General features: G+C 42.9%; 1 protein-coding gene across 1 annotated transcript in view; it reads left to right on the top strand.

Annotated features, from left to right (window-relative positions):
• Positions 1-27,342, top strand: part of LOC115180194 (mucin-19-like) — a 57,909-nt gene extending 30,567 nt beyond the window's left edge. Inside the window, exons 13-43 of the mRNA XM_029742090.1 lie at positions 102-309; positions 2,081-2,230; positions 2,538-2,632; positions 2,789-2,921; positions 4,374-4,617; positions 8,484-8,524; positions 9,002-9,090; positions 9,233-9,387; positions 9,760-9,898; positions 10,071-10,175; positions 10,437-10,634; positions 10,876-11,118; positions 12,849-13,005; positions 14,174-14,284; positions 14,522-14,663; positions 14,785-14,813; positions 18,555-19,025; positions 19,685-19,888; positions 20,092-20,333; positions 20,519-20,705; positions 20,827-21,031; positions 21,257-21,429; positions 21,643-21,712; positions 21,835-21,944; positions 22,885-22,916; positions 22,992-23,142; positions 23,253-23,290; positions 23,427-23,534; positions 26,435-26,474; positions 26,887-26,995; positions 27,127-27,342. Coding sequence (XP_029597950.1) covers positions 102-309; positions 2,081-2,230; positions 2,538-2,632; positions 2,789-2,921; positions 4,374-4,617; positions 8,484-8,524; positions 9,002-9,090; positions 9,233-9,387; positions 9,760-9,898; positions 10,071-10,175; positions 10,437-10,634; positions 10,876-11,118; positions 12,849-13,005; positions 14,174-14,284; positions 14,522-14,663; positions 14,785-14,813; positions 18,555-19,025; positions 19,685-19,888; positions 20,092-20,333; positions 20,519-20,705; positions 20,827-21,031; positions 21,257-21,429; positions 21,643-21,712; positions 21,835-21,944; positions 22,885-22,916; positions 22,992-23,142; positions 23,253-23,290; positions 23,427-23,534; positions 26,435-26,474; positions 26,887-26,995; positions 27,127-27,298 — 4,551 coding nt within the window. The 3' untranslated portion in view covers positions 27,299-27,342. The remainder of the gene's footprint in view (positions 1-101; positions 310-2,080; positions 2,231-2,537; positions 2,633-2,788; positions 2,922-4,373; positions 4,618-8,483; positions 8,525-9,001; positions 9,091-9,232; positions 9,388-9,759; positions 9,899-10,070; positions 10,176-10,436; positions 10,635-10,875; positions 11,119-12,848; positions 13,006-14,173; positions 14,285-14,521; positions 14,664-14,784; positions 14,814-18,554; positions 19,026-19,684; positions 19,889-20,091; positions 20,334-20,518; positions 20,706-20,826; positions 21,032-21,256; positions 21,430-21,642; positions 21,713-21,834; positions 21,945-22,884; positions 22,917-22,991; positions 23,143-23,252; positions 23,291-23,426; positions 23,535-26,434; positions 26,475-26,886; positions 26,996-27,126) is intronic.
• Positions 27,343-27,808: the final 466 nt, after the last annotated feature.

The raw sequence follows: 27,808 nt of genomic DNA, 5'->3' as shown, positions 1-27,808 counted from the left end.
GTACTATTTGTCTGCTTGTAACTTTTGCTTCCCCTTTACTTTCAAAGTCTGTTTATGATAATCAACAACATCTAAAACACTTTTTTGTTTGTCACTTACAGAATACCTACAGATTCTCTCACAACAGTGTACAGTTTGAGAAAGAGGAAATTCGAGAGCTACATCAGTCAGACAATGCCATGGTGTTCTGGCAGTCATCCATGTATGTTCAGGTATTGACATCCTTTGGCATGAAGATCCAAGTACAGATGTCTCCAGACCTCCAGCTCTATATCACACTACCACAGAGTGAAGTAGGGATGCCAGAAGGTACTTTGTTTTCATCATCATCATGGTTTTGCATCATACAGTGAGGGAAAAAAGTATTTGATCCCCTGCTGATTTTGTACGTTTTACCACTGACAAAGAAATGATCAGTCTATAATTTTAATGGTAGGTTTACAGTGAGAGACAGAATAACAACAAAATGTTATAAAATGATTTGCATTTTAATGAGGGAAATAAGTATTTGACCCCTCTGCAAAACATGACTTAGTCCTTGGTGGCAAAACCCTTGTTGGCAATCACAGAGGTCAGATGTTTCTTGTAGTTGGCCACCAGGTTTGCACACATCTCATGAGGGATTTTGTCCCACTCCTCTTTGCAGATCTTCTCCAAGTTATTAAGGTTTCGAGGCTGACGTTTGGCAACTCGAACCTTCAGCTCCCTCCACAGATTTTCTATGGGATTAAGGTCTGGAGACTGGCTAGGTCACTCCAGGACCTTAATGTGCTTCTTCTTGAGCCACTCCTTTGTTGACTTGGCCGTGTGTTTTGGGTCATTCTCATGCTGGAATACCCATCCACAACCCATTTGCAATGCCCTGGCTGAGGGAAGGAGGTTCTCACCCAAGATTTGACGGTACATGGCCCCGTCCATCGTCCCATTGATGCGGTGAAGTTGGCCTGTCCCCTTAGCAGAAAAACATCCCCAAAGCATAATGTTTCCACCTCCATGTTTGATGGTGGGGATGGTGTTCTTGGGGTCATAGGCAGCATTCCTCCTCCTCCAAACACGGCGACTTGATTTGATGCCAAAGAGCTCCATTTTGGTCTCATCTGACCACAACACTTTCACCCAGTTGTCCTCTGAATCATTCAGATGTTCATTGGCAAACTTCAGACGGGCATGTATATGTGCTTTCTTGAGCAGGGGGACCTTGCGGGCGCTGCAGGATTTCAGTCCTTCACGGCGTAGTGTGATACCAATTGTTTTCTTGGTGACTATGGTCCCCGCTGCCTTGAGATCATTGATAAGATCCTCCCCGTGTAGTTCTGGGCTGATTCCTCACCGTTCTCATGATCATTGCAACCCCACAAGGTGAGATCTTGCGTGGAGCCCCAGGCCGAGGGAGATTGACAGTTCTTTGTGTTTCTTCCATTTGCGAATAATCGCACCAACTGTTGTCACCTTCTCACCAAGCTGCTTGGTGGTGGTCTTGTAGCCCATTCCAGCCTTGTGTAGGTCTACAATCTTGTCTCTGACATCCTTGGACAGCTCTTTGGTCTTGGACATGGTGGAGAGTTTGGAATCTGATTGATTGATTGCATCTGTGGACAGGTGTCTTTTATGCAGGTAACAAACTGAGATTAGGAGCACTCCCTTTAAGAGTGTGCTCCTAATCTCAGCTCATTACCTGTATAAAAGACACCTGGGAGCCAGAAATCTTTCTGATTGAGAGGGGGTCAAATACTTATTTCCCTCATTAAAATGCAAATCAATTTATAACATTTTTGACATGCGTTTTTCTGGATTTTTGTTGTTGTTATTCTGTCTCTCACTGTTCAAATAAACCTACCATTAAAATTATAGACTGATCATTTCTTTGTCAGTGGGCAAACGTACAAAATCAGCACGGGATCAAATACTTTTTTCCCTCACTGTACAGTATTATCACTATATATGATCATTGTAATTATATATTATCATTGTTGTATCAGTATTTAAGTCACATTGAATGAATCCTGTAAACAAACAAATGATGTCATGTATCTGGTCATTTCTGTACTGTAAAATAACGTGGTAACGTTCCTTTTACTAGGACTTTGTGGAAACTACAATACCGATACCACTGACGATTTCACCACAAGCAGTGGTATTGTAGAAAATGCAGCGGAACCGTTTGCGCTGTCCTGGAGTGTAGGGGACTGTCCTGTTAACATACCTAAAGTCTGCATCAACACCGACAACGGTAAAGGCCCTCTGAAGGCTTCATGACTTAAAAAATAGGTTCTCACATGCGTTCAGTAGGTTTTTTTATGAAGGAAATTAATCAGTTTGTTTTAATGACTTTATGAAAATAATGCATGTAGTGACAATGTGTTACTTTTATATAGTATAGTATAGCTATTTTTTGTTGGGTACATTGCATAGTCTACATGACTTCAAGAATGAGGGGAATGTGACTGCGTCTTGCAATACGACATAGTGTAGAAATGGAAAAATCCTAATTCTGTTTTTGTGTTTCTTAATCTAACATGTGGACGATTACCTCTCAGAAATATTTGCAGATGAGAAGTGCCACCCCTTGAGAGACCCCAATGGGATTTTCGCCAAGTGCTACGATCACGTGCCTACTGACAATTACCACAAGGCAAGGATTAACTAATACCAACAAATCTTGAGAACTTTTTATACATTGATTAAGGTCAAACAAAAATACATATTTGAATTGGAATTTACCTTGTATTTAACTAGGAAATGATGATGTAACAATGTTTTGTAATTATTTGTGACTTCATGTTTGCAGGCTTGTATCCAGAGAACGTGTACATGTGGAACTGGGCTGCAGCAGTGTTTGTGTGTGGCCCTGGCAAATTATGCCAAAGCCTGTGCCAACCAAGGCATCACAGTGGGTGACTGGAGAAGGGCCAACAACTGCAGTGAGTAACACCCATAGAATTAGCAATTGGAGTACTAGAATGGACATTAATCTGTGGTGGCTAATTTCTGCTTTACCAAATGAGGAGAGTTACAAACTTCACACACCAGTCAGAGTTATACTTAAACTACATCTTTAATAATACGAGTTTTGCAAAAGCCCTTGACTTTCAATGATGCACTATCTCTAATGAACCATTGAAAAGTGACTACACAAAAGTACAAAGATCTTTTATAGCCAAGATACACCCCTCACAACCTACATGACGAACCACAGATCTTAGAAACAGTTCACAAAGGGACTTTATATTTCAGAAAGAAGAATTCGCTATAAATTATTGTTCAGTTTGGTCCCCAAGACGAGGTTCTAATCTCGTTCCTGGTACTTCATAGTACAAAAACACCAACTCATCCAATGGCATATATCAATTGTCAACTCTAGATACTCCCATGTAAACCCCCTCTTGATCCCACTCCTGGACAAGCTCACTGAGGGGAGTGACTTGCGCACAGACATTGTGGAGACAAGTAATTGGTTCCCCATTAATCACGCCATCCCTTCACATGGTTTAAGAATAGGTAAAGACACATTCACTTATGAAGACAATGTTCCATTCTGTCCTCTTCCCTTTCTGATATTCTGCATAGCACCAGGGACATGTAAAAGACAAGCCTGACCTCTCCCCTCTCTGGGCCCCAAGTGACTGAGCCCCAGCTCAGGGAAGACGTGCAACTGTTAACACCAGAGTCCAAAGAGATACATTCTAATGACAAGTATCTCAAATAAGCATATTATGCAAATAAAACATCTTAATTATCTATGTTACCCAACTAATTCTGATTCATCCGCCACAAACCTTCTTATGATGGTATGAAAGGTCAGACATTTTGGTAAGCCAGTGGTCAGCCAGTGCTGTGATAAGATATTATGTAAAACAATATATTTGAATATTATTTGCACAGTATGTTTGTTAGGTGGAATGATTCCAATAATGTTTCTAATTTACATTCCATACAAACAATGCAGTCAATCCACAGCCATACTCTGGCTGAAATTAGTTTGCGATAGGACTTAGACATGTTGTAAATACAAACAAGTACTGATATTGTATCATATAATAACACTCACAGCTTTCCAAGAAAACAAACATTGAGAAATGTATTGTCTGTCAACATATATTTTATAGGCTATTTATACAGAAAATTGTTATAAAACCTGTGTAAACTGTATTTATATGACAATATTTTAGATAATATAATAATTCTATTACACAATTTCTGATATACTGTATCACATTACTTTTATTTCGCTGCAAAAGTAAAAGCAAGAAATGCATTAACTTCTTCTCTACTGCCATTCATTCCAATTAAACTGGTTTGGATTTCTCACTGACCAATATTTCTGCCATTTTCTGTAAATGTTTATTAACATGAATGTCATTTTGGATTACCAGCGGTATCGTGTGAGAACAATCAGAGGTTTGACTACGAAATGCAGGTGTGCAACAGCACCTGTCTCTCCCTATCCCGGCCAGACCCCAGGTGTGGGGTGGAGGATGCACCTGTGGAGGGCTGTGGCTGCCTGGAGGGCACTCATCTGACCGGGGGGCTCACCTGTACCCCGAAGGCCCAGTGTCCATGTCACCATCAGGGAGGAGTCACACCACCAGGACCTGTTATCATCGATGGACGACAGTGGTGAGTTCCTCTTATATACTGCTATGGAGGTGTCATTACAGATTACAGTGTCAGCATAAATAATTTGACTCTTGTTATTACGTTTATTTGAACAGGGACAATGTACAACAAAACATAAGTCTCCGTACACTTGAGAAAAGATTAATTGGACCAGATGTATCCAACTGCTAATTTCCATCTGCAGTCCCTGGGCATGGTCACAAGAAAATACATTATATACGAACAGACAACATACAAACATCGACAATTTTTTTTGTGTTAGGAATAATAACAAAAACAGAGGTCAGGATATATAGATACATTTACAGACAAAAGTCAAGATATTGTACATAATAATCATTGGACGCATTGCTATTGGAACCATTAGTTGTAAAAAACCAGCATCAAAAACAAACAGCAAAGAAAAAGGTTTGTAAGTGGTTACAAACCAACCAGGGGGTTTGGTCAAGACGTTTACACAGATCAGACACGGACAGATGATTATGGAGTTTGGAGTATGCTTAGCTCGGTTACAAGGGTGTTTATTAAATACAAATCAAAAGAAAAGGATAGGTCTCCCCCATGAGACCCTCTCCGGGATACCATCTTCTGGGCTCCGGGTCTTGCTGTATCCTGTTTGGCACACAAACTCAAACTCCTTCGTCTTCGCTCGGGCACCGTCTCCAACAACACGGAAGTCACCTTACTTCCCCCAGTCATCTCCTGTGTGCTGCCCTTCTGGCAGCTTTATGGGGTTTGTACAGCTGGTGAGCAATCAGCCCTTGATTACTCACCAACTCCCCAATCAGCCCCAATTAGTCATGGCGGAGAGCCCGTCGAGACCTGGCACGTCCAGCAGATGGAGCCATCGCCTCAACGAGTCTCACCCTGGTGGCTGACCTACTGTACGCCACAGTACATATACACCTGTTCTGAAAGGCTCCAGAGTCTGCAACACCACTAAGCAAGAGGCACAACCAAGCAAGCGATACCATGAACAAAGTTGTGGAGAAGTACAGATCAGGGTTGAGTTATAAAAAAATATCCGAAACTTTGAACATCCCACGGAGCACCATTAAATCCATTATTAAAAAATGCAAAGTATATGGCACAACAACAATCCTGCCAAGAGTGGGCCACCCACCAAAACTCACAGACCAGGCAAGGAGAGCATTAATCAGAGAGGCAACAAAGAGACCAAAGATCATTCTGAAGGAGCTGTCCATAGGACCACTTTAAGCCGTACACTCCACAGAGCTGGGCTTTACGGAAGAGTGGCCAGAAAAAGCAATTTTTTAAAAGAAAAATATAAGCAAACACGTTTGGTGTTCACCAAAAGGCATGTGGGACACTCCCCAAACATATGGAAGAAGGTACTCTGGTCAGATGAGACTAAAATTTAGCTTTTTGGCCATCAAGGAAAATGTCTGGTGCAAACCAAACATCTGTCATCACCCTGAGAACACCATCCCCACAGTGAAGCATGGTGTTGGCAGCATCATGCTGTGGGGATGTTTTTCATTGGCAGGGACTGGGAAACTGGTCAGAATTGAAGGAATGATGGATGGTGCTAAATACAGGGAAATTCTTGAGGGATACCTGTTTCAGTCTTCCAAAGATTTGAGACTGGGACGGAGGTTCACCTTCCAGCAGGGCAATGACCCGAAGCATACTACTAAAGCAACAATGAACTGGTTTATGGGGAAACATTTAAATGTCTTGGAATGGCCTTGTCAAAGCCCAGACCTCAATCCAATTGAGAATATGTGGTATGACTTAAAGATTGCTGTACACCAGCGGAACCTATCCAACTTGAAGGAGCTGGAGCAGTTTTGCCTTGAAGAATGGTCAAAAATCCCAGTGGTTAGATGTTCCAAGCTTATCAAGACATACCCCAAGAGACTTGCAGCTGTAATTTCTGCAAAAGGTGGCTCTACAAAGTATTGACGGGGGGGGGAACAGTTATGCACGCTCAAGTTTTCAGGGTTTTTTGTCTTATTTCTTGTTTGTTTCACAATTCTTTCACAATATTCTCACATATTTTGCATCTTCAAAGTGGGAGGCATGTTGTGTAAATAAAATGAAACAAACCCCCCAAAAATCAATTTTAATTCCAGGTTGTAAGGCAACAAAATAGGAAAAATGCCAAGGGGGTGAATACTTTTGCGAGTCATTGTACGTCTAACCGTACATACATTTTCCAACCAGAAGCCATGGATTACAGGCAACATCCGCACTGAGCTAAAGGCTTGAGCTGCCGCTTTCCAGGAGCGTGACACTAATCTGGATGCTTATAAAAAATCCCGCTACGACCTCCAACGAGCCATCAAACAGTCAACACATCAATACAGGACTATGATTGAATTCTACTATGCCGGATCTGACACTCATCAGATGTGGCAGGGCTTGCAAATGCTCATCGGATGTGTATGGGCTTCCAAACTACTTTCTGCTAAGCTATATGGAATTTTTAAGGTCATACCAAGGATCATTTAGCTATTTGATTTTACATTTTAAGACCCCTTGAAGTATACATTTTCTTTTTTTGGTCCTTACTGCTATTAGCCCATACAAACACATTGAATAACAGATTCACTACAAGGAACAGATAGTCCCAGCAAAAATATCAAAAGGAAGTTTGTTCTGAAGTGTCTCTCCTATATAGAGATATAAGAAAGATCAGGAAATATTATTTGTTTCGTTTTTTTATATATATTTTTGGCATTAAACAGTCTCCATATACTGTATACTTCCATTCATTTTTTCAACTGGTACCTTTAGACGAGTCTTGAGGCCTGTGTGCGTCTTAGAGCAACACAACTGTAGATGTTCGTGAGTCACACCTTTGCACAGAGGGTTGTGTAGCTCAAGCGGTTCAGACGCTACAGACAGAAGTTGGCAGATCAGCCGTATCAACTATGGACAAGTCTTTTGACGCAAAATGGAGAAGACCGATTTTCGGGATGTCTCGTGGTCTGATAAACACAGGTCGAGCGTTGTAACCTTTCACTGCAAATGCGGAAGTACAATGGATTGAGACGCTTCCAATGCAAAAAACAGACCTCTAGCTTAAACTGACAGATTTTCTTGGGGACTTTTGTATTATGCTCATTAGATTTCCGCGTTGCGCAGGTTTTTAAAACGTTGTTTTTAAGCAGGTTAAGGGTCAAGGCCGCGGGGCTAGACAGATTACCAGGATGTGTACATGTGCTGACCAGCTGGCAAATATCTTCACTGACATGTTCAACCTTTCCCTGACAGTCTGTAATATCTACATGTTTCAAGCAGACCACCATACCCTGTGCCCAAGAACGCCAAGGTAACCTGTCTAAATGACTATCACTCCGTAGCACTCACACATTAAATGCTTTGAAAGACTGATCATGGCTCACATCAACACCATCATCTCAGACACCCTGGACCCAGTCCAATTCGCATACCACCCCAACAGATCCACAGATGACAAACTCTCTCTTGCACTCCACACTGCCCTCTCCCACCTGGAAAAGAGTAACATCTACGTAAGAATGATGTTCATTGACTACACCATAGTGTCTTCCAAGCTCATCACTAAGCTCAGGACCCTGGGACTGAACACCTCCCTCTGCAACTGACTGGATCCTGGACTTCCTGATGGGCCACCCCCAGGTGTTGAGGGTAGGCAACAGCACATCCGTCACTCTGACCCTCGACATGGGCGCCCCTCAGGGGTACGTGCTTAGTCCCCTCCTGTACTCCCTGATCACCCACAACTGCGTGGCTGTGCAGGATTCCAACACCATCATTACGTTCGCTGACGACACAGCGGTGGTTGGACTGATCACTGATGACGGTCAGACAGCCTATACACCAACATCTTACATCCACCTTTTTATACTCTTTTGCAGCAAATGTGAGGATGGAGAACTGCTGTGCTCTGAAGATTGTGGTAAATATATATTTTCATTTAATAGCCTCTTGATGCTCTAATTCTTACATGATATTACAGTATTTTTGGGTGTTTGATATGCCTTCAAATATAATACTTGTCACGTCGGTTGGAAGGAGAGGACCAAGGTGCAGCGTGGTGAGTGTACATATTATTTTTATTTGAAAAGACGCCGAACAAAACAATAAACACTATCCAAAATACCGTGAAGCTAAAGGCTATGTGCCCTAAACAAAGTCAACTTCCCACAACACAAGGAGGGAAAAGGGCTACCTAAGTATTGTTCCCAATCAGAGACGACGATAGACAGCTGTCCCTGATTGAGAACCATACCCAGCCAAAACATAGAAAATAAAGAACATAGAAAAAGGAACGTAGAATGTCCACCCTAGTCACACCCTGGCCTAACCAAAATAGAGAATAAAACCCTCTCTATGGCCAGGGTGTGACAATACTGTATGCTACTGTCTGTTTCAGGTTGCACCCAGGGGAAGGTTTGTGTGCATTGCTCACAATTTCCCATAGACACAGCTCAAAAAACATGTGCCAGTCTGAGCAAACCAACAGTAAGTTCACAGAATTAGAGTTAATATAAAAAATGTAATAAAAAGTTAATATTTCATGCTAGCCCAAAAGTAGAACTGAAAACTGTTCATTGATTCAATTAGCATTGAATTGTAATGAGACACTCATCTTCTTTGTTCCCAGAGTGCTGTTCAGAGTTGTACAAGTGGCTGTTACTGTCCAGGGGGCCAGTTGGAAGACCATAGGGGAGTGTGTGTCATTGTGGACAACTGCACATGTCAGTACAGCGGCAGAGTGTTCAAAGCGGGACAGAGTGTCAAGACCAACTGTAGAACATGGTGAGTGAGCCACAACTGTTGCCTTGCAACTGCTGAAGTGTGTATCAATTACAGATACATGCATAAGTGAATGTATCACAGTACGACTTGGGGATTTGTCTATTTTTAAAGACAAACAAACCAACAAACACACCACGAAGTGTATTATATCTAACAAACATCAGGAAGTGTTTGTCTGAGTCTGAGCTGAAGCAAAGATAGTGTTTTATACTTACTGTCTGAAATGTAATCCATAATTTGAATCCTAACCTCTACTTAAGTTGATTTTTCACGTAGTTTCCTATTAACATCAATACATGACTAAGCAAAAAATTATACTGAAGTGGAAGTTCGGAATCGCCCCCTAAAAGTTTGTCTCCATCCACTTCCCAGCACCTGCCGCCATGCCCAGTGGAGCTGTGTAGATGAACCATGCCCTGGTACATGCCTGGTGTATGGAAACGGACACTATCAAACCTTCGACTCTAAATGGTACCGCTACGATGGGAATTGTCAGTACACATTAGTGGAGGTGAGTCAGAGAAGGCAATCTGATATCACCTTTTCATTGGGTTGTCAAGCATTGTTCTTCATTTTGTTAGGGATATTTGTTTTGTTTTCTATTCTATACTGCTGTGAAATTAATGGTACTGCTTCTTAAAAAAAACATCTACAATTCTGCTGTTTTCTTCCTTCTCTCATAGGATGGCTGTGGTAGTGAAGCTGGGTCGTTTTCTGTCAAAGTGGAGAGTGTCCCGTGCTGTGACGAGGCTCTGACCTGTTCCCGGACCATCGTGTTAGACCTGCTGGTAATACACTTAGCTCACTTCTCTCCTCTGTCACGCCATGCTTTTGAAGTCCATTATTATTAAATAGAACTACCCCTCAGTTTGTTTGGAATGTGTTTTGTTAAGTAGGACTAAGCACCACTTGGGATCACCAGGTCGATACTAATTGTATTGAGTAATGTAAATACGTATCAGTAATTTTCTACTGAATACCTGTGGTAATAGGACTGTAATATGGAGAGTTATTTACTTCATTAATGAGGTGTTTGTCTTTTCTCTCAGGGTAATGTCACTCTGACTCTGAATGAAATGAAGGTGACGAGACGGCTCCAAGGGGGATGGGCTTCTCTGGAGGCGGAGCCTCTGTACTCCACCCACACTGTGGGCCTCTACATCATGATCTCAGTGCCTTCTAGAGGACTAACCCTCATCTGGGACAAACACACCAGACTTACCGTCATACTGGACGACCGTTGGAGGGTGAGTCCTCTCTATCTAGACGTTAAAGATGTAACCTGTAAGATTTCCCTATTGCTCGTTGATCATTGCAACTACTGAAATATCATTTCAACTGCTGAAATATCATTTCATAGCTACTAAGTACTGTTTAGTATTAAGCAATGGTTAAGTTAGCACAAATGTCTTGCCTAAGTTAGTAACCCATCAATGAATTTGATTGTTATTAAGTTAATTACCTAATTAATCAGCTGTACTTTCACAGAACCGAGTGTGTGGACTTTGCGGGAACTTCGATTCCAATGAGATGAACGACCTTCAGATAAGCGGTTCATCGGTGCTGTCCAGCCCCCTCGCCTTCGGCAACAGCTGGAACACGGCCACACACCCCTGCTCTGACGTGACCAATGAGGTGTTTCCGTGCCAGCGCCACTCCTACTGCTCTGCCTGGGCCGAGAGACGCTGTATGATCCTCAGGGGAGACACCTTTAAGGACTGCCACTTGAAGGTACAGTTCGCTTAAAAGGACAGTTCACCCCAAACGTTAAACACCTTTAATTAAGGACTGGCAAAGAGGTACGCTTAAAAGGTTAGTTTACCCTGAACATCACACACCTCCACTTAAAGGTAGGCTTAAAGGGATAGTTCACCCCAAACATGTTGGTCCTTTGTAGCTCAGTTGGTAGATTATGGTGGTTTCAATGCCAGGATTCCCACAAACACCCGTACAAGATATTTTTAATGTTTATGAACCCCTAAAAGCCTCTGCTAAATTTCATGTATTATATTATTATGTAACACATTTAACTTCTATGGGCTAGGTGGGACGTTAGCGTCCCACTCTATTCAACAGCCAGTGGAATCGTGTGGCGCAAAATACAAATACCTCAAAAATGCAATAATTTCAATATTTCAAACATACGACTATTTTACACCATTTGAAAGATAAGACTCTCGTTAATCTAACCACATTGTCCGATTTCAAAAAGGCATTACAGCGAAAGCAAAACATTCGATTATGTTAGGAGAGTACATAGACACAAATAACCACACAGCCATTTTTCAAGCAAGCATATATGTCACAAAAACCCAAACCACAGCTAAATGCATCACTAACCTTTGATGATCTTCATCAGATGACACTCCTAGGACATTATGTTATACAATACATGCATGTTTTGTTCAATCAAGTTCATATTTATATAAAAAAATCAGCTTTTTACATTAGCATGTGATGTTCAGAACTAGCATTCCTACCCAAAACCTCCGGTGAATTTACTAAATTACTCATGATAAACGTTGACAAAATACATAACAATTATTTTAAGAATTAAAGATACAGAACTCCTTTATGCAATCGCTATGTCCGATTTTAAAATAGCTTTTCGGCAAAAGCACATTTTGCAATATTCTGAGTACATAGCTCAGCCTTCACGGCTAGCTAATTTGACACCCGCCAAGTTCGGGGCAACCTAAACTCAGAATTATTATTAGAAAAATTGGATTACCTTTGCTGTTCTTCGTCAGAATGCACTCCCAGGACTGCTACTTCCACAACAAATGTTGTTTTTGTTCCAAATAATCCATAGTTATGTGTAAATACCCCCGTTTTGTTCGTGCGTTCAGGTCACTATCCAAAGGGTAACGCGCGAGTGCATTTCGAGACCAAAAAATTCAAAATGTTCCATTACCGTACTTAGAAGCATGTCAAACGCTGTTTAAAATCAATTTTTTGGGTATTTTTCTCGTAAAATAGCGATACTATTCCAACCGGACAATACTGTATTCATTCAAAGAGGAAAAGAAAAAATGGCGAGGTCTCGTGAACGCACATTTGCATTCCCTTTGTCCTCAGGCAGACCACTGACAAACTGAGTTACTATACTTTGCCCAGAGACAGGAGGCGCCCCAATCCGCTTTCTGGCGGCTTTAGAGAGCCAATGGAAGCCTTAGAAAGTGCAACATAATCCCACGGATACTGTAGTTTTGATAGACAGGCAAAGGAGAACTACTAAATCGCAGACAAGCCACTTCCTACTTGGAATCTTCTCAGTTTTTTTTTTTTTCTCAGAGTGTTTTCTATCCAAATCTACTAATCATATGCATATTGTCGTTTCTGGGCAAGAGAAGTAACCAGTTTAGTTCGGGTACGTTTTTTATCCGGCTGTGAAAATTCTGCCCCCTAGCCCAGACATGTTAAGGAGACATTCAGTTAAGATGTTCTGCTTTGTTCTCCAGGTGGACCCAGAGCCCTACTACCAGGCCTGTGTGTTGGAGTCGTGCTCCTGTGAGTTTGAGGGGAAGTTCTTAGGTTTCTGTACGGCCGTGGCGGCCTACGCTGAGGCCTGCAGTGACCAGGATGTGTGTGTCCGCTGGAGAACGCCAGACATGTGCCGTAAGTAACACAACTGATGCAAATTTTATCCTCAGCATTTCAGTTAAAAGTAACGCTAACACTTTATTGTTATTTCTGAAATATGTATGAGCCTGCCCAGGATAGTCTTTCAATTATATGCTACTTACAGTTGAAGTCAGAAGTTTACATACACTTAGGTTGGAGTCATTAAATCTCGTTTTACAACCGACATAACCTGAAAGGCCGCTCAGCAAGGAAGAAGCCACTTCTCCAAATCTGCCATAAAAAAGCCAGACTACGGTTTGCAACTGCACATGGGGACAAAGATTGTAGTTTTTGGAGAAATGTCCTCTGGTCTAATGAAACAAAAATAGAACTGTTTGGCCATAATGACCATCGTTATGTTTGGAGGAAAGAGGGGGACGCTTGCAAGCCGAAGAACACCATCCAAACGTGGAGCACGGGGGTGGCAGCATCATGTTGTGGGGGTGCTTTGCTTCAGGAGGGACTGGTGCACTTCACAAAATAGATGGCATCATGAGGAAAGAAAATGATGTAGATGTATTGAAGCAACATCTCGACACATCAGTCAGGAAGTTAAAGCTTGGTCGCAAATGGGTCTTCCAAATGGACAATGACCCCAAGCATACTTCCAAAGTTGTGGCAAAATGGCTTAAGGACAACAAAGTCAAGGTGTTGGAGTGGCCATCACAAAGCCCAGACCTCAATCCAATAAAAAATGTGTGGGCAGAACTGAAAAAGCATGTGCGAGCAAGGAGGCCTACAAACCTGACTCAGTTACACCAGCTCTGTCAGGAGGAATGGGCCAAAATTCACCCAACTTATTGTGGGAAGCTTGTGGAAGGCTACCCAAAACGTTTGACCCATGTTAAACAATGTAAAGGCAATGCTACCAAATACTAACTGAGTGTATGTAAACTTCTGACCCACTGGGAATGTGATGAAAGAAATAAAAGTGAAATAAATCTCTCTACTATTATTTTAACATTTCACATTCTTAAAATTAAGTGGTGATTCTAAAGGACCTAAGATAGGGAATTTTTACTAGGATTAAATGTCAGGAATTGTGAAAAACTGAGTTTAAATGTATTTGGCAAAGGTGTATGTAAACCTCCGACTTCAACTGTATATGTATGTGTTATTGAAACAGTGTTTAAATGAACTATTCCTCTACCTACCCATACAGCGGTATATTGCGACTACTACAATGAGCAGGGCCACAGTAGCTGGCACTACGATCCCTGTGGACAGATCAAGACCTGTGGCAAAAACAACCTCTTCACTGGCAAGCTGGAAGGTAACTGAACTGACTCAATTAATGGTAATGGAGGATTCATCTAACATGGTCCCAGATCTGTTTGTGCTGTCAAACCGACCTGTCACCAGGCTATGATCCCAGAACCAAATATTGTGTACACTAATAGATAATTCTGTTTAAGTTTACATGTATGTTTATATCTGTCATGAGAGATGAATCTACTCCTCACAGTGATGTTGACCTTAATGCTGACTTTGGCATTGTCTCTGTGTGCAGGCTGCTACCCGAGATGCCCAGCAGAGGCTCCATACTATGATGAGAACACAAGGAGATGTTCCACTTTGGACAACTGCACCTGTTATTCCAACGAGACTATTGTTAAACCTGGTACAGTTATCAGGAAACCCACTGAGAAATGGTGAGTACCTATTTACACTATATCAGTGCATGTAGGCCTATGTGAGGAAATGAGAAAGGGAAAATGAATTTAACATACAGGAGAATGGTAACTGATCTTTTACTGTGTCCTCTGTCTACAGCACTTGTGAACAGGGACGTATTAACTGTGGTAAGTGGATATAAGTTATGACGGCATTAACATATTTGTAAATCAGTTAAGACTTTGATCACAATTGTGACTGACTTATATTAAAGTATTATATTATCAGGAATGCAGGTTGCAGTTGTAAATGAGAACTTGTTCTCAACTGGCCTACCTGGTTAAATCTGGACCCTTTCTTTCTAAAATTATCTGCTGAAATTGTTGCAACCCTTTTTACTAGCCTGTTCAACCTCTCTTTCGTGTCGTCTGAGATTCCAAAAGATTGGAAAGCAGCTGCGGTCATCCCCCTCTTCAAAGGGGGGGACACTCTTGACCCAAACTGCTACAGACCTATATCTATCCTACCCTGCCTTTCTAAGGTCTTCGAAAGCCAAGTCAACAAACAGATTACCGACCATTTCGAATCCCACCGCACCTTCTCCGCTATGCAATCTGGTTTCAGAGCTGGTCATGGATGCACCTCAGCCATACTCAAGGTCCTGAATGATATCGTAACCGCCATCGATAAGAAACAATACTGTGCTACCGTATTCATTGACCTGGCCAAGGCTTTCGAGTCTGTCAATCACCACATCCTCATCGGCAGACTCGATAGCCTTGGTTTCTCAAATGATTGCCTCGCCTGGTTCACCAACTACTTCTCTGACAGAGTTCAATGTGTCAAATCGGATGGCCTGTTGTCCAGGCCTCTGGTAGTCTCTATGGGGGTGCCACAGGGTTCAATTCTTGGGCCATCTCTTTTCTCTATACACATCAATGATGTCGCTCTTGCTGCTGGTGAGTCTCTGATCCATCTCTACGCAGACGACACCCTTCTGTATACTTCTGGCCCTTCTTTGGACAGTGTTAACAACCCTCCAGACGAGCTTCAATGCCATACAACTCTCCTTCCGTGGCCTCCAACTGCTCTTAAATACAAGTAAAACTAAATGCACGCTCTTCAACCGATCGCTGCCTGCACCTGCCCGCCCGTCCAGCATCACTACTCTGGACGGTTCTGACTTAGAATATGTGGACAACTACAAATACCTATGTGTCTGTTAGACTGTAAACTCTCCTTCCAGACTCCCATCAAACATCTCCAATCCAAAGTTAAATCTAGAATTGGCTTCCTATTTCGCAACAAAGCATCCTTCACTCATGCTGCCAAACATACCCTCGTAAAACTGACCATCCTACCGATCCTCGACTTCGGCGATGTCATTTACAAAATAGCCTCCAATACCCTACTCAATAAACTAGATGCAGTCTATCGCAGTGACATCCGTTTTGTCACCAAAGCCCCATATACTACCCACCACTGCGACCTGTACGCTCTCGTTGGCTGGCCCTCACTTCATACTCGTCGCCAAACCCACTGGCTCCAGGTCATCTACAAGACCCTGCTAGGTAAAGTCCCCCCTTGTCTCCGCTCACTGGTCACCATAGCAGCACCCAACTGTAGCACGCGCTCCAGCAGGTATATCTCTCTGGTCCCCCCCAAAGCCAATTCCTCCTTTGGCCGTCTCTCCTTCCAGTTCTCTGCTGCCAATGACCGGAACGAACTACAAAAATCTCTGAAACTGGAAACACTTATCTCCCTCACTAGTTTTAAGCACCAGCTGTCAGAGCAGCTCACAGATCACTGCACCTGTACATAGCCCATCTATAATTTAGCCCAAACAACTACCTCTTTCCCTACTGTATTTATTTATTTATTTATTTTGCTCCTTTGCACCCCATTATTTATATTTCTACTTTGCACTTTCTTCCACTGCAAATCTACCATTCCAGTGTTTTACTTGCTATGTTGTATTTACTTTGCCACCATGGCCTTTTTTGCCTTTACCTCCCTTATCTCACCTCATTTGCTCACATTGTATATAGACTTATTTTTCTACTGTATTATTGACTGTATGTTTGTTTTACTCCATGTGTAACTCTGTGTTGTTGTATGTGTCGAACTGCTTTGCTTTATCTTGGCCAGGTCGCAATTGTAAATGAGAACTTGTTCTCAACTTGCCTACCTGGTTAAATAAAGGTGAAATAAAAAAATAAAAAATAAAGGTGAAGTAGAAAATGTGGTATTAACACATCCATTTATGTGATTTGCCTCTTTAGGTCCTGATCAAACCACTACTACATCTGAACCTACAACCACAGCTACACAATCAACTACAATGAGATCTACACCTGAACCTACAACTATACTGACTATGACACCTGAATATACAACCACACCTAAACAACCTACTGCTACACCTGAATATACAACCACACCTAAACAACCGACTACTACACCTGAACCTACAACTATACTGACTATGACACCTGAATATACAACCACAGCTACACAATCAACTACAATGAGATCTACACCTGAACCTACAACTATACTGACTATGACACCTGAATATACAACCACACCTAAACAACCTACTGCTACACCTGAATATACAACCACACCTAAACAACCGACTACTACACCTGAACCTACAACTATACTGACTATGACACCTGAATATACAACCACACCTAAACAACCCACTACTACACCTGAATATACAACCACACCTAAACAACCTACTACTACATCTGAACCTACAACCACACCTAAACAACCCACTACTACATCTGAACCTACAACCACACCTAAACAACCTACTACTGCACCTGAATATACAACCACACCTAAACAACCCACTACTACACCTGAATATACAACCACACCTACTACTACACCTGAATATACAACCACACCTAAACAACCTACTACTGCACCTGAATATACAACCACACCTACACAACCCACTACTACACCTGAATATACAACCACACCTAAACAACCTACTACACCTGAATCTACAACCACACCTAAACAACCCACTACTACACCTGAATATACAACCACACCTAAACAACCGACTACTACACCTGAATCTACAACCACACCTAAACAACCCACTACTACATCTGAATATACAACCACACCTAAACAACCCACTACTACACCTGAATATACAACCACACCTAAACAACCCACTACTACACCTGAACCAACAACCACACCTAAACAACCCACTACTACACCTGAATCTACAACCACACCTAAACAACCTACTACTGCACCTGAATCTACAACCACACCTAAACAACCCACTACTACACCTGAATATACAACCACACCTAAACAACCCACTACTACACCTGAATATACAACCACACCTAAACAACCTACTACTACACCTGAATATACAACCACACCTAAACAACCCACTACTACACCTGAATCTACAACCACACCTAAACAACCCACTACTACACCTGAATCTACAACCACACCTAAACAACCCACTAGTACACCTGAATATACAACCACACCTAAACAACCCACTACTACACCTGAATCTACAACCACACCTAAACAACCCACTACTACACCTGAATATACAACCACACCTAAACAACCCACTACTACACCTGAACCAACAACCACACCTAAACAACCTACTACACCTGAATCTACAACCACACCTACACAACCGACTACAACAAGAACTACACCTGTACATACGGCAACTATATTGACTACTACACCTGCATCTACAACCGCACCTACACAACCCACTGCACTATTGATTACAACACCTGAATATACAACCACACCTCAACAACCCACTACACCCCCTGAACCTACAACCACACCTAAACAACCCACAACAACAAGAACCACACCTGAATATACAACCACACTATTCCCATCGACAGTTACAGGACCTACAAATATTCAACCTAGTACAACAGCTGTGTTAGTGTTGAGTACTACAGCCAGACAAACCACTACTGCAGAAGCAACTACAGCATACACTGAAACTACAACTAAATTAACATCTACACAACCCACAACTACATTCTCATATTCTACAACCAAATATGTTGAACCAACATCTACAACCGAACCAACTACTTCACATACTGAAATGACAACCAAACCAACTATTTTTACTGAAATGACAACCGAACCAACTATTTTTACTGAAATGACAACCAAACCAACTCCTTTTACTGAAATGACAACCAAACCAACATCTGAAGGACCATCGACTGAAGCTACAACCCTGTACACAAGTCAACCAACAACCTCCTCTACACGATCTCCCACTACCTCTGAATCGACAACATCTACGGGTCCAACAACGATGTCAACAACAATATCTACAGAGTCTACAACACGTACAAGTAGGCCAACATATTGTCATAGGAATTTTCTATCCTAATGATAATAATTAACAATCAATAAGCCTTGACTAATTCCCAAGGTTTGTAAGACAATGGGTTAATAATTAGGCAAGGACTCAGCTTTCTGCAAAAGGTCTGTACAGTTTATTCAGAGAACGTTCTGCCCAACATTAACAAAGAAGTTCATTTTATCCTCTCTCCGCTTACGCACACACCTCCACACCAAAAGTAGATAACCTACGCACACACATACACACAAACAGTAGGTGAACAGTATCTCTCCCCTGACTTCCCACCACTGTTAATCACTATCCAGCGCTGCCTGTTCCTTTCCCCTGAGATTAGGAGAACCTTGAAGGCTACTCTCGGTCTCTACACACACATTTCTCTCCCTTCCAGGTCTCTACTAGACCTTATGGAACTAACGTTCAGTACTTTAATTATTCATTACCCGTGCTACATAACTATTAATTAATCATGGATTATTGATTCATTTACCTTTATTAGATAATTCTCTTATCACATATTTAAATATATTTTTGGCAATTTGGATTGTTGATATTGGTTGATATCTCTAAAATCTACACTAATGCTGACCTTACAAATAGATGTAGAAATTGTTCCACTATGTTTAAGTCAAATCTTCACCTTGTTTCTAGTTTGTGAGTGTAGAGACGTGAAGAGGAACCAGATATGGGCGTGTGGAGAGAAGTGGACAGAAGACTGCGTCAATAAGACTTGTAAGGGTGGGACGATAGAGATGACTTCGGTCACCTGTCCGAATCCAGTTCGCCCCACCATGTGCCCCAGGGGACAGATGGTCAGAGTCTCAGACGGATGCTGTGACTACTGGAAGTGTGATTGTGAGTCTGGCTGCCTGTCTGTTCCTTTGTGTGAAGTGCTAGAGTTTGTCTATCCTTGTATCTTGCTTTTGAAGAGGGTTTTACTTCCTGCAAAGTCTGATGCTCTTTTTATGTAGTAGTTTTGTCTTCCTTATGGGAATGCACTTATTTTAAGTCAGTTCCTCTCTTATTCCCCCTCTACTCTTATTCCCCCTGTCCCCCAGGTCGTTGTGACCTCTATGGAGACCCTCACTACATCTCCTTCCAGGGTGTGACCTTTGACTTCCTGGATAATTGTACATACATCCTGGTCAAGGAGAAAACGCTGCGTCAACATCTGACTGTTGCCGTGGACAACTACTTCTGTATTCCCGAGTTGGACGGCTCCTGTGCCAAAGGCATCATCCTGCAGTACCAGAACAACACAGCCACTCTCAGCATCGTACCGGATGAGTACAGGGTGAAGGTACTGCCGGTCTTCAACTTGATTGATTGGTTTAAGGATTCATTCATCCATCCATTCATTAAATTATTTGTTAATTCATTCCAGTAGTCACCACATTTTATTGATTGACTCTTGAATATATAGCCATGATAGTGATCTTTCTGAGATCTCACTCACTCAAACCATTCTGCTCCTCTCTGTCCTAGTCTACTCTGAACCAGAAGAGCGTCGAGCCTCCCTATGAGGAGAATGGTATCAGGTTTGAGACGACCGGCTATATGGTGTCTGTATACATCCCTGAGATACGCTCACATATCTCTCTCACACCATCTAACACTGTGACTGTCACCTTGGCCATGGAGCATTTCCTGAATAACACCCAAGGACAATGCGGTTTGTATTAGACTAGGAAGTGTGTCTGTGTGTGCGTGCATGCCTGACTGTGTGCATGCTTGCGAGCGTTTATGCATGTTTGCGTTTCCAAGCTTACGTTTACATTTTTGGCCATTGGCAGGTGTGTGCGGTGGGAGCTCTTGTGTGCGTAGAAGTGGGGAGTCCGAAGCTGACAGCTGCTGTGATAAGACCGCCTATGACTGGATCTATGAGGACCCCCTGAAGCCTGAGTGTAGCTCTGCTCCCAGGGACGTCCCTTGCAATCATACAGGCTCTTCAACCACCAGCTGTCCTGGCAGCCCCCTCTGTGACCTTCTCCATCACCCGTAGGATGATTCAATTCAATTTGATTTATTTCACATGATGATCTCCCAAATGGTCAAAAATCTGGCGTTTCATTCAATGTTGCTGTGACAGCATTATACATTATACTGAGATAAAACCATGCAACATAGAAACTGATTGTGTTGTGCCAAAAGCAGTGTGTTGTAAAACTATTGAAGGTTTATTTTCCTGTATGTTGATCAGTCTGTTGGTATGTGTCATTACAGAGTTTTTGCAGATTGCCGAAGGCGGGTGGATCTGAGCCAGCTTGAGACGAACTGTAGGTTTGATTCGTGTGAGAGGAACGACATGGCTTGTTCTCCTCTGGAGCAGGCTGTTGAGGAGTGTAAGAAAGCAGGCATCTGTGTGAACTGGAGAACACTCACCAATGGGACCTGTGGTAATTTAACTTTTTTTAAAGTTTCTAAAACTTCCTGAAATGTGTGTTGGAAAATCAGCTGAGACATAAAAAAAAATTAAGAAATGTAGTTGTATTTGTGTATATAAAAAAAATATTAATCCATCATGGTGTGCTGATGCTGGGGAAATTCATTAAGACACAAGGACAAGAAGAGCGAAAGAACATTTCACTAAATAATGTTCTTTTTTTCAGCTGTTGGGTGCCCAACAGGGATGGTGTACAGAGAGTGCCAAGGTCAATTGGATGACTACTGTCACAGAGGGTAAGTGAATCCATCTCCCTGTGTCCTAACATTATTTAACAGAGGACATTTTACATGTCTAATTGTATAAAAAAGTGTCTAAAAAGTTCAAGAGTCTTCTGTGTTCCACGTTCTTTCTGCAGAGTCCGTGTTCAAGGGAGAGTACTGGAGGAAGTTAAGGCTGGATGTTTCTGTCTCAGAGGACAGTTCAGAGCTGAGGAGCACAAGAAGATCTGTGTGTCGGAGTGTCCCTGTGAGTGGAGTTTGGGATTCTCTCTTGAGCCTAGAGCCAAATCCTAACTTGAGAAATCCACTTGTATAGGTTGAAGTTTAGCTTGTGAACATCTGAGTTATGCTAAGACAGGGTTTCAAAAAACTCGGTCCTCGAGACCCCAAGGGGAGCACATTTTGATTTTTGCCTTAGCACTACACAATTGATTCAAATAATCAACTAATCATCAAGCTTTGATAGTGTTAGGGGTAAAAAAAAAAAGTGCACCCCTTGAGGTCCCGAGGACCAAGTTTGGGAAATGCTGTGCTATGAGCATCCCAAATCAGGATTTGGCCTGAACACATTCACTGCAATGACCTCCAGGTTTGCAATTTATACATACTATCAGGGTTGGGGTTAATTTCACCATTTCAATTCTAATTCAATTCCCTCTCCCTGTAAATTCCATTTAATTAAATTCTAATTCCAGGTCACTTTAAATTCAGAGATACATTGGAATTGAGATGAATTAAAGTAAGTTAAATTACATGAATTCAATTCCCAATTCAGTATTATCCCCAACAATTCCAAATCCTTCAGGCTTTCAGACTGATCATGTCACTGTTTAGACAGCCTAGTTATACTGGTAATATAGAAATACAAGTTGAAATTAATTTAAAATAAATCCTGCAGTCATTTTGTCATACTTTGTGCATTCATTTCATTTACTGGGAAATATAATAATATTGTATTCCAATTCACTTCCAAAAATGTTATGTTTTTCAATTCCAGTTCAAACAGTTCAAACAGTTTAATTGCAAATAAATTCAAGAACTTGAAGATTGTTGACATTCGAATTGAATTCAACATAAATTCTCCACTTCATGAGTGAATTACAATTAGATTGGAATTGACCCCAACCATTCATACGATACTGATGTTTTATGGGTAATAAGTTAAACCTCTTCATCATGTCTTTCAGACTGCAAGGGTCCACTGGGAGAACACAAGCAGGTGAAGATACCATGTGCTTTCATGGCTCCATGATATACTGGTACTTTTTAGTATTAATGTTCTTATGTTTTACAGCTTGGGGAGACATGGCAATCCAACTGTCAGGTGTGTACGTGTAGCAACCAAACCAAGACAGAGGAGTGTCAACCTAAACCCCCCTCCCCCCCACCTCTCTGCAGTCAGAACTCAGTCCTGGTCACCGGCTGCTGTGGCAAACAGACCTGTGGTAAGATAATGGATCTGATACTGAATAATAATGATGCATGTCTTTTGTATAGGGTGTTTCTAAATACACTCACCTTCCTAGTGCTCACATTACCTCACTTTCCTTTGCAGTTGAGAAGACATGTAACTATGACGGAAGGACCTACAAAGTAAGCATCCAGATGTTTAGAAACACCAACTTTATATAGCTACTGTACCAGAAAAAAATGTATATATACACACACAAGACCTTTGCACACATTGGCAGCTCTTCATTGTCTGATGTCTATGTGCCTGTTTGGTTAGGTGGGAGACAGATGGACAGACCTTGCCCTGCCCTGTGAGTCCTATAGCTGTACCAGAGAAGGCACTCAGACAGTGAGAAGGGTGTGTCTCCATCAGAACTGCTCAGAGGTACATTTACATTTACATTTAAGTCATTTAGCAGACGCTCTTATCCAGAGCGACTTACAAATCGGTGCATTCACCTTATGATATCCAGTGGAACAACCACTTTACAATAGTGCATCTAAATCTTTTGGGGGGGGGGGGGGTTAGAAGGATTACTTTATCCTATCCCAGGTATTCCTTAAAGAGGTGGGGTTTCAGGTGTCTCCGGAAGGTGGTGATTGACTCCGCTGTCCTGGCGTCGTGAGGGAGCTTGTTCCACCATTGGGGTGCCAGAGCAGCGAACAGTTTTGACTGGGCTGAGCGGGAACTGTGCTTCCTCAGAGGTAGGGAGGCGAGCAGGCCAGAGGTGGATGAACGCAGTGCCCTTGTTTGGGTGTAGGGCCTGATCAGAGCCTGAAGGTACGGAGGTGCCGTTCCCCTCACAGCTCCGTAGGCAAGCACCATGGACTTGTAGCGGATGCGAGCTTCAACTGGAAGCCAGTGGAGAGAGCGGAGGAGCGGGGTGACGTGAGAGAACTTGGGAAGGTTGAACACCAGACGGGCTGCGGCGTTCTGGATGAGTTGTAGGGGTTTAATGGCACAGGCAGGGAGCCCAGCCAACAGAGAGTTGCAGTAATCCAGACGGGAGATGACAAGTGCCTGGACTAGGACCTGCGCCGCTTCCTGTGTGAGGCAGGGTCGTACTCTGCGAATGTTGTAGAGCATGAACCTACAGGATCGGGTCACCGCCTTGATGTTAGTGGAGAACGACAGGGTGTTGTCCAGGGTCACGCCAAGGTTCTTAGCACTCTGGGAGGAGGACACAAGGAAGTTGTCAACCGTGATGGTGAGATCATGGAACGGGCAGTCCTTCCCCGGGAGGAAGAGCAGCTCCGTCTTGCCGAGGTTCAGCTTGAGGTGGTGAGCCGTCATCCACACTGATATGTCTGCCAGACATGCAGAGATGCGATTCGCCACCTGGTTATCAGAAGGGGGAAAGGAGAAGATTAATTGTGTGTCGTCTGCGTAGCAATGATAGGAGAGACCATGTGAGGATATGACCGAGCCAAGTGACTTGGTGTATAGTGAGAATAGGAGAGGGCCTAGAACAGAGCCCTGGGGGACACCAGTGGTGAGAGCACGTGGTGCGGAGACAGATTCTCGCCACGCCACCTGGTAGGAGCGACCTGTCAGGTAGGACAGGTTGTTGGGCGGCCGGCCGTCACGAGACGCAAGATTTCATCTGGAGAGAGAGGGGAGAAAGAGGTCAAAGCACAGGGTAGGGCAGTGTGAGCAGGACAAGCGGTGTCGTTTGGCTTAGCAAACGAGGATCGGATGTCATCAGCCTTCTTTTCAAAATGGTTGACGAAGTCATCCGCAGAGAGAGAGGAGGGGGGGGAGGGGGAGGAGGATTCAGGAGGGAGGAGAAGGTAGCAAAGAGCTTCCTAGGGTTAGAGGCAGATGCTTGGAATTTAGAGTGGTAGAAAGTGGCTTTAGCAGCAGAGACAGAAGAGGAAAATGTAGAGAGGAGGGCGTGAAAGGATGCCAGGTCCGCAGGGAGGCGAGTTTTCCTCCATTTCCGCTCGGCTGCCCGGAGCCCTGTTCTGTGAGCTCGCAGTGAGTCGTCGAGCCACGGCGCAGGAGTGGAGGACCGAGCCGGCCTGGAGGATAGGGGACAGAGAAAATCAAAGGATGCAGAAAGGGAGGAGAGGAGGGTTGAGGAGGCACAATCAGGAGATAGGTTGGAGAAGGTTTGAGCAGAGGGAAGAGATGATAGGATGGAAGAGGAGAGAGTAGCGGGAGAGAGAGAGCGAAGGTTGGGACGGCGCAATACCATCCGAGTAGGGGCAGAGTGAGAAGTGTTAGATGAGAGCAAGAGGGAAAAGGATACAAGGTAGTGGTCGGAGACTTGGAGAGGAGTTGCAATGAGATTAGTGGAAGAACAGCATCTAGTAAAGATGAGGTCAAGCGTATTGCCTGCCTAGTGAGTAGGGGGGAAGGTGAGAGGGTGAGGTCAAAAGAGGAGAGGAGTGGAAAGAAGGAGGCAGAGAGGAATGAGTCAAAGGTAGACGTGGGGAGGTTAAAGTCACCCAGAACTGTGAGAGGTGAGCCATCCTCAGGGAAGGAACTTATCAAGGCATCAAGCTCATTGATGAACTCTCCAAGGGAACCTGGAGGGCGATAAATGATAAGGATGTTAAGCTTGAAAGGGCTGGTAACTGTGACAGCATGGAATTCAAATGAGGAGATAGACAGATGGGTCAGGGGAGAAAGAGAGAATGTCCACTTGGGAGAGATGAGGATTCCAGTGCCACCACCCCGCTGGCTCGATGCTCTAGGGGTATGCGAGAACACGTAGGCAGACGAGGAGAGAGCAGTAGGAGTAGCAGTGTTATCTGTGGTAATCCATGTTTCCGTCAGCGCCAGGAAGTCTAGGGACTGGAGGGTAGCATAGGCTGAGATGAACTCAGCCTTGTTGGCCGCAGACCGGCAGTTCCAGAGGCTGCCGGAGACCTGGAACTCCACGTGGGTCGTGCGCTCTGGGACCACCAGGTTAGAGTGGCAGCGGCCACGCGGTGTGAAGCGTTTGTATGGCCTGTGCAGAGGGGAGAGAACAGGGATAGACAGACACATAGTTGACAAGCTACAGAAGAGGCTACGCTAATGCAAAGGAGATTGGAATGACAAGTGACACGTCTCGAATGTTCAGAAAGTTAAGCTTGCGTTGCGAAAATCTTATTGACTAAAATGACGAAAATGCTAGCTAACTAACACAACACTACACTAATCAAGTCGTTCCGTTGTACCTGCTGCTCTTTCTCTGTATCAATCAAATGTATTTATGAAGACATATTTACATCAACAGCTGTCACAACGTATGGAGCTATAGGACATTCTTTTCAATGTAACTTTTTTTTTTGTAGGAGGACAGAGTATGGGACGAACATCATTGCTGCTACACATGTAAGCTAACTCTTATCTCCAGTCTGTGTTGTAGGTAAATGATCATATCTGGTCACACTGACCATGAAGAGATGGAGAGTCGGACATCTAGTGGTTGAACTGAGGTGGTTCACTTATTCACTGTGGATGTTTCCACTGCAAGGAGAGACTGGAAAATCAACAACAATAGAACGTTTCCTAGTCTGAATCTATTGCTTATAGCTCCAAGGGATGATTATTTACAATGTAACTCTGAACTGTATTAAAGGGTTAGTTCACAAAAAAAACTATTTTAGTATTTTGTTTGTCAGTCCTCTGTTAAAACAATTGTTAGTTTTCAACATAGAAACCTTTAGTTCAGAGAAAAAACTGTGATGATGATGAGGTTGATGCATTTTTTTCCACTCACTCACTGCCGTTCTCTCTACTCCAGGTAACCAGTCCTGTGCTACCAAGGTTTCTAGTGTGAACATCACTGTAGACAACTGCACAGCAACACTACAGCTGCCCATGTGTCAAGGCCAGTGTGGGACAGAGACGAGGTAAGACTGGTCAGAGATTATTAATGCACTTATTGTATGTTTCTCTGGATAAGAGTGTGTGACATGACTACAATGTGAATATCTTGTCTGGTCCTCTTCTCCTTCCTCTCCTCCCTCTTTCTAAACCTCAGATGGGTTGTTGCTCACAGTATTCTCCAACTGGAACAGAAGTGTGAGTGTTGCAGAGTGAGGAGTTATGAGAGGAAGTCAGTGAATCTGACCTGTACTGGAGGCTCCGTTATGCCACACCTGTATGCACATGTTACCAGCTGCGAGTGCCATAACTGCAGTATATTGCAGTAAACATTGCCTTGTGTTCTGAACGTATATGCACACAAACAAAAAAATCTATATTGAACTGTTATTAAGATGGTGACAATGTGCCAAATCAATGTTTTTTCTAGATTCTGCTACCTTCTTATAATACTGTCTTGGTCGGTGTGTTGAGGGTATACTGTACGGTGCGTGCAGAACAATGGTTTCCTTAGTATAATAGGTTTTTCACCTAGTGCACATCGGTCGAAGGCCTTTTTCTATATTGCATATACTCTGTTCCAGTGCAGGAAGTGGACCATTGTATGTAGTATATTGTTGATTGTGTACGTGTTCCATAGATTTCACATAGGAAATCTTCTAATGATCAACCCAGCACTTTTTCATCTAAATGACTGCAGCTCCAATTTGAAAGTGATTTTCTTATTTTATTGAAATGTTTATTTCAAGAACTGTAACCACTTTGATTTTTCTGATTTATTTAAAATAAAGTACTGAAGCTTCTACATTGAATAACCATTTACTTAACAAAATCAGTTG

The sequence above is a fragment of the Salmo trutta genome, chromosome 40, assembly GCF_901001165.1.
Source record: "Salmo trutta chromosome 40, fSalTru1.1, whole genome shotgun sequence".
Classification (NCBI taxonomy): Eukaryota; Metazoa; Chordata; class Actinopteri; order Salmoniformes; family Salmonidae; genus Salmo; species Salmo trutta.
The sequence above is the reverse complement of the archived record's forward strand: the minus strand, read 5'-3'. Positions and strand labels throughout refer to the sequence as shown.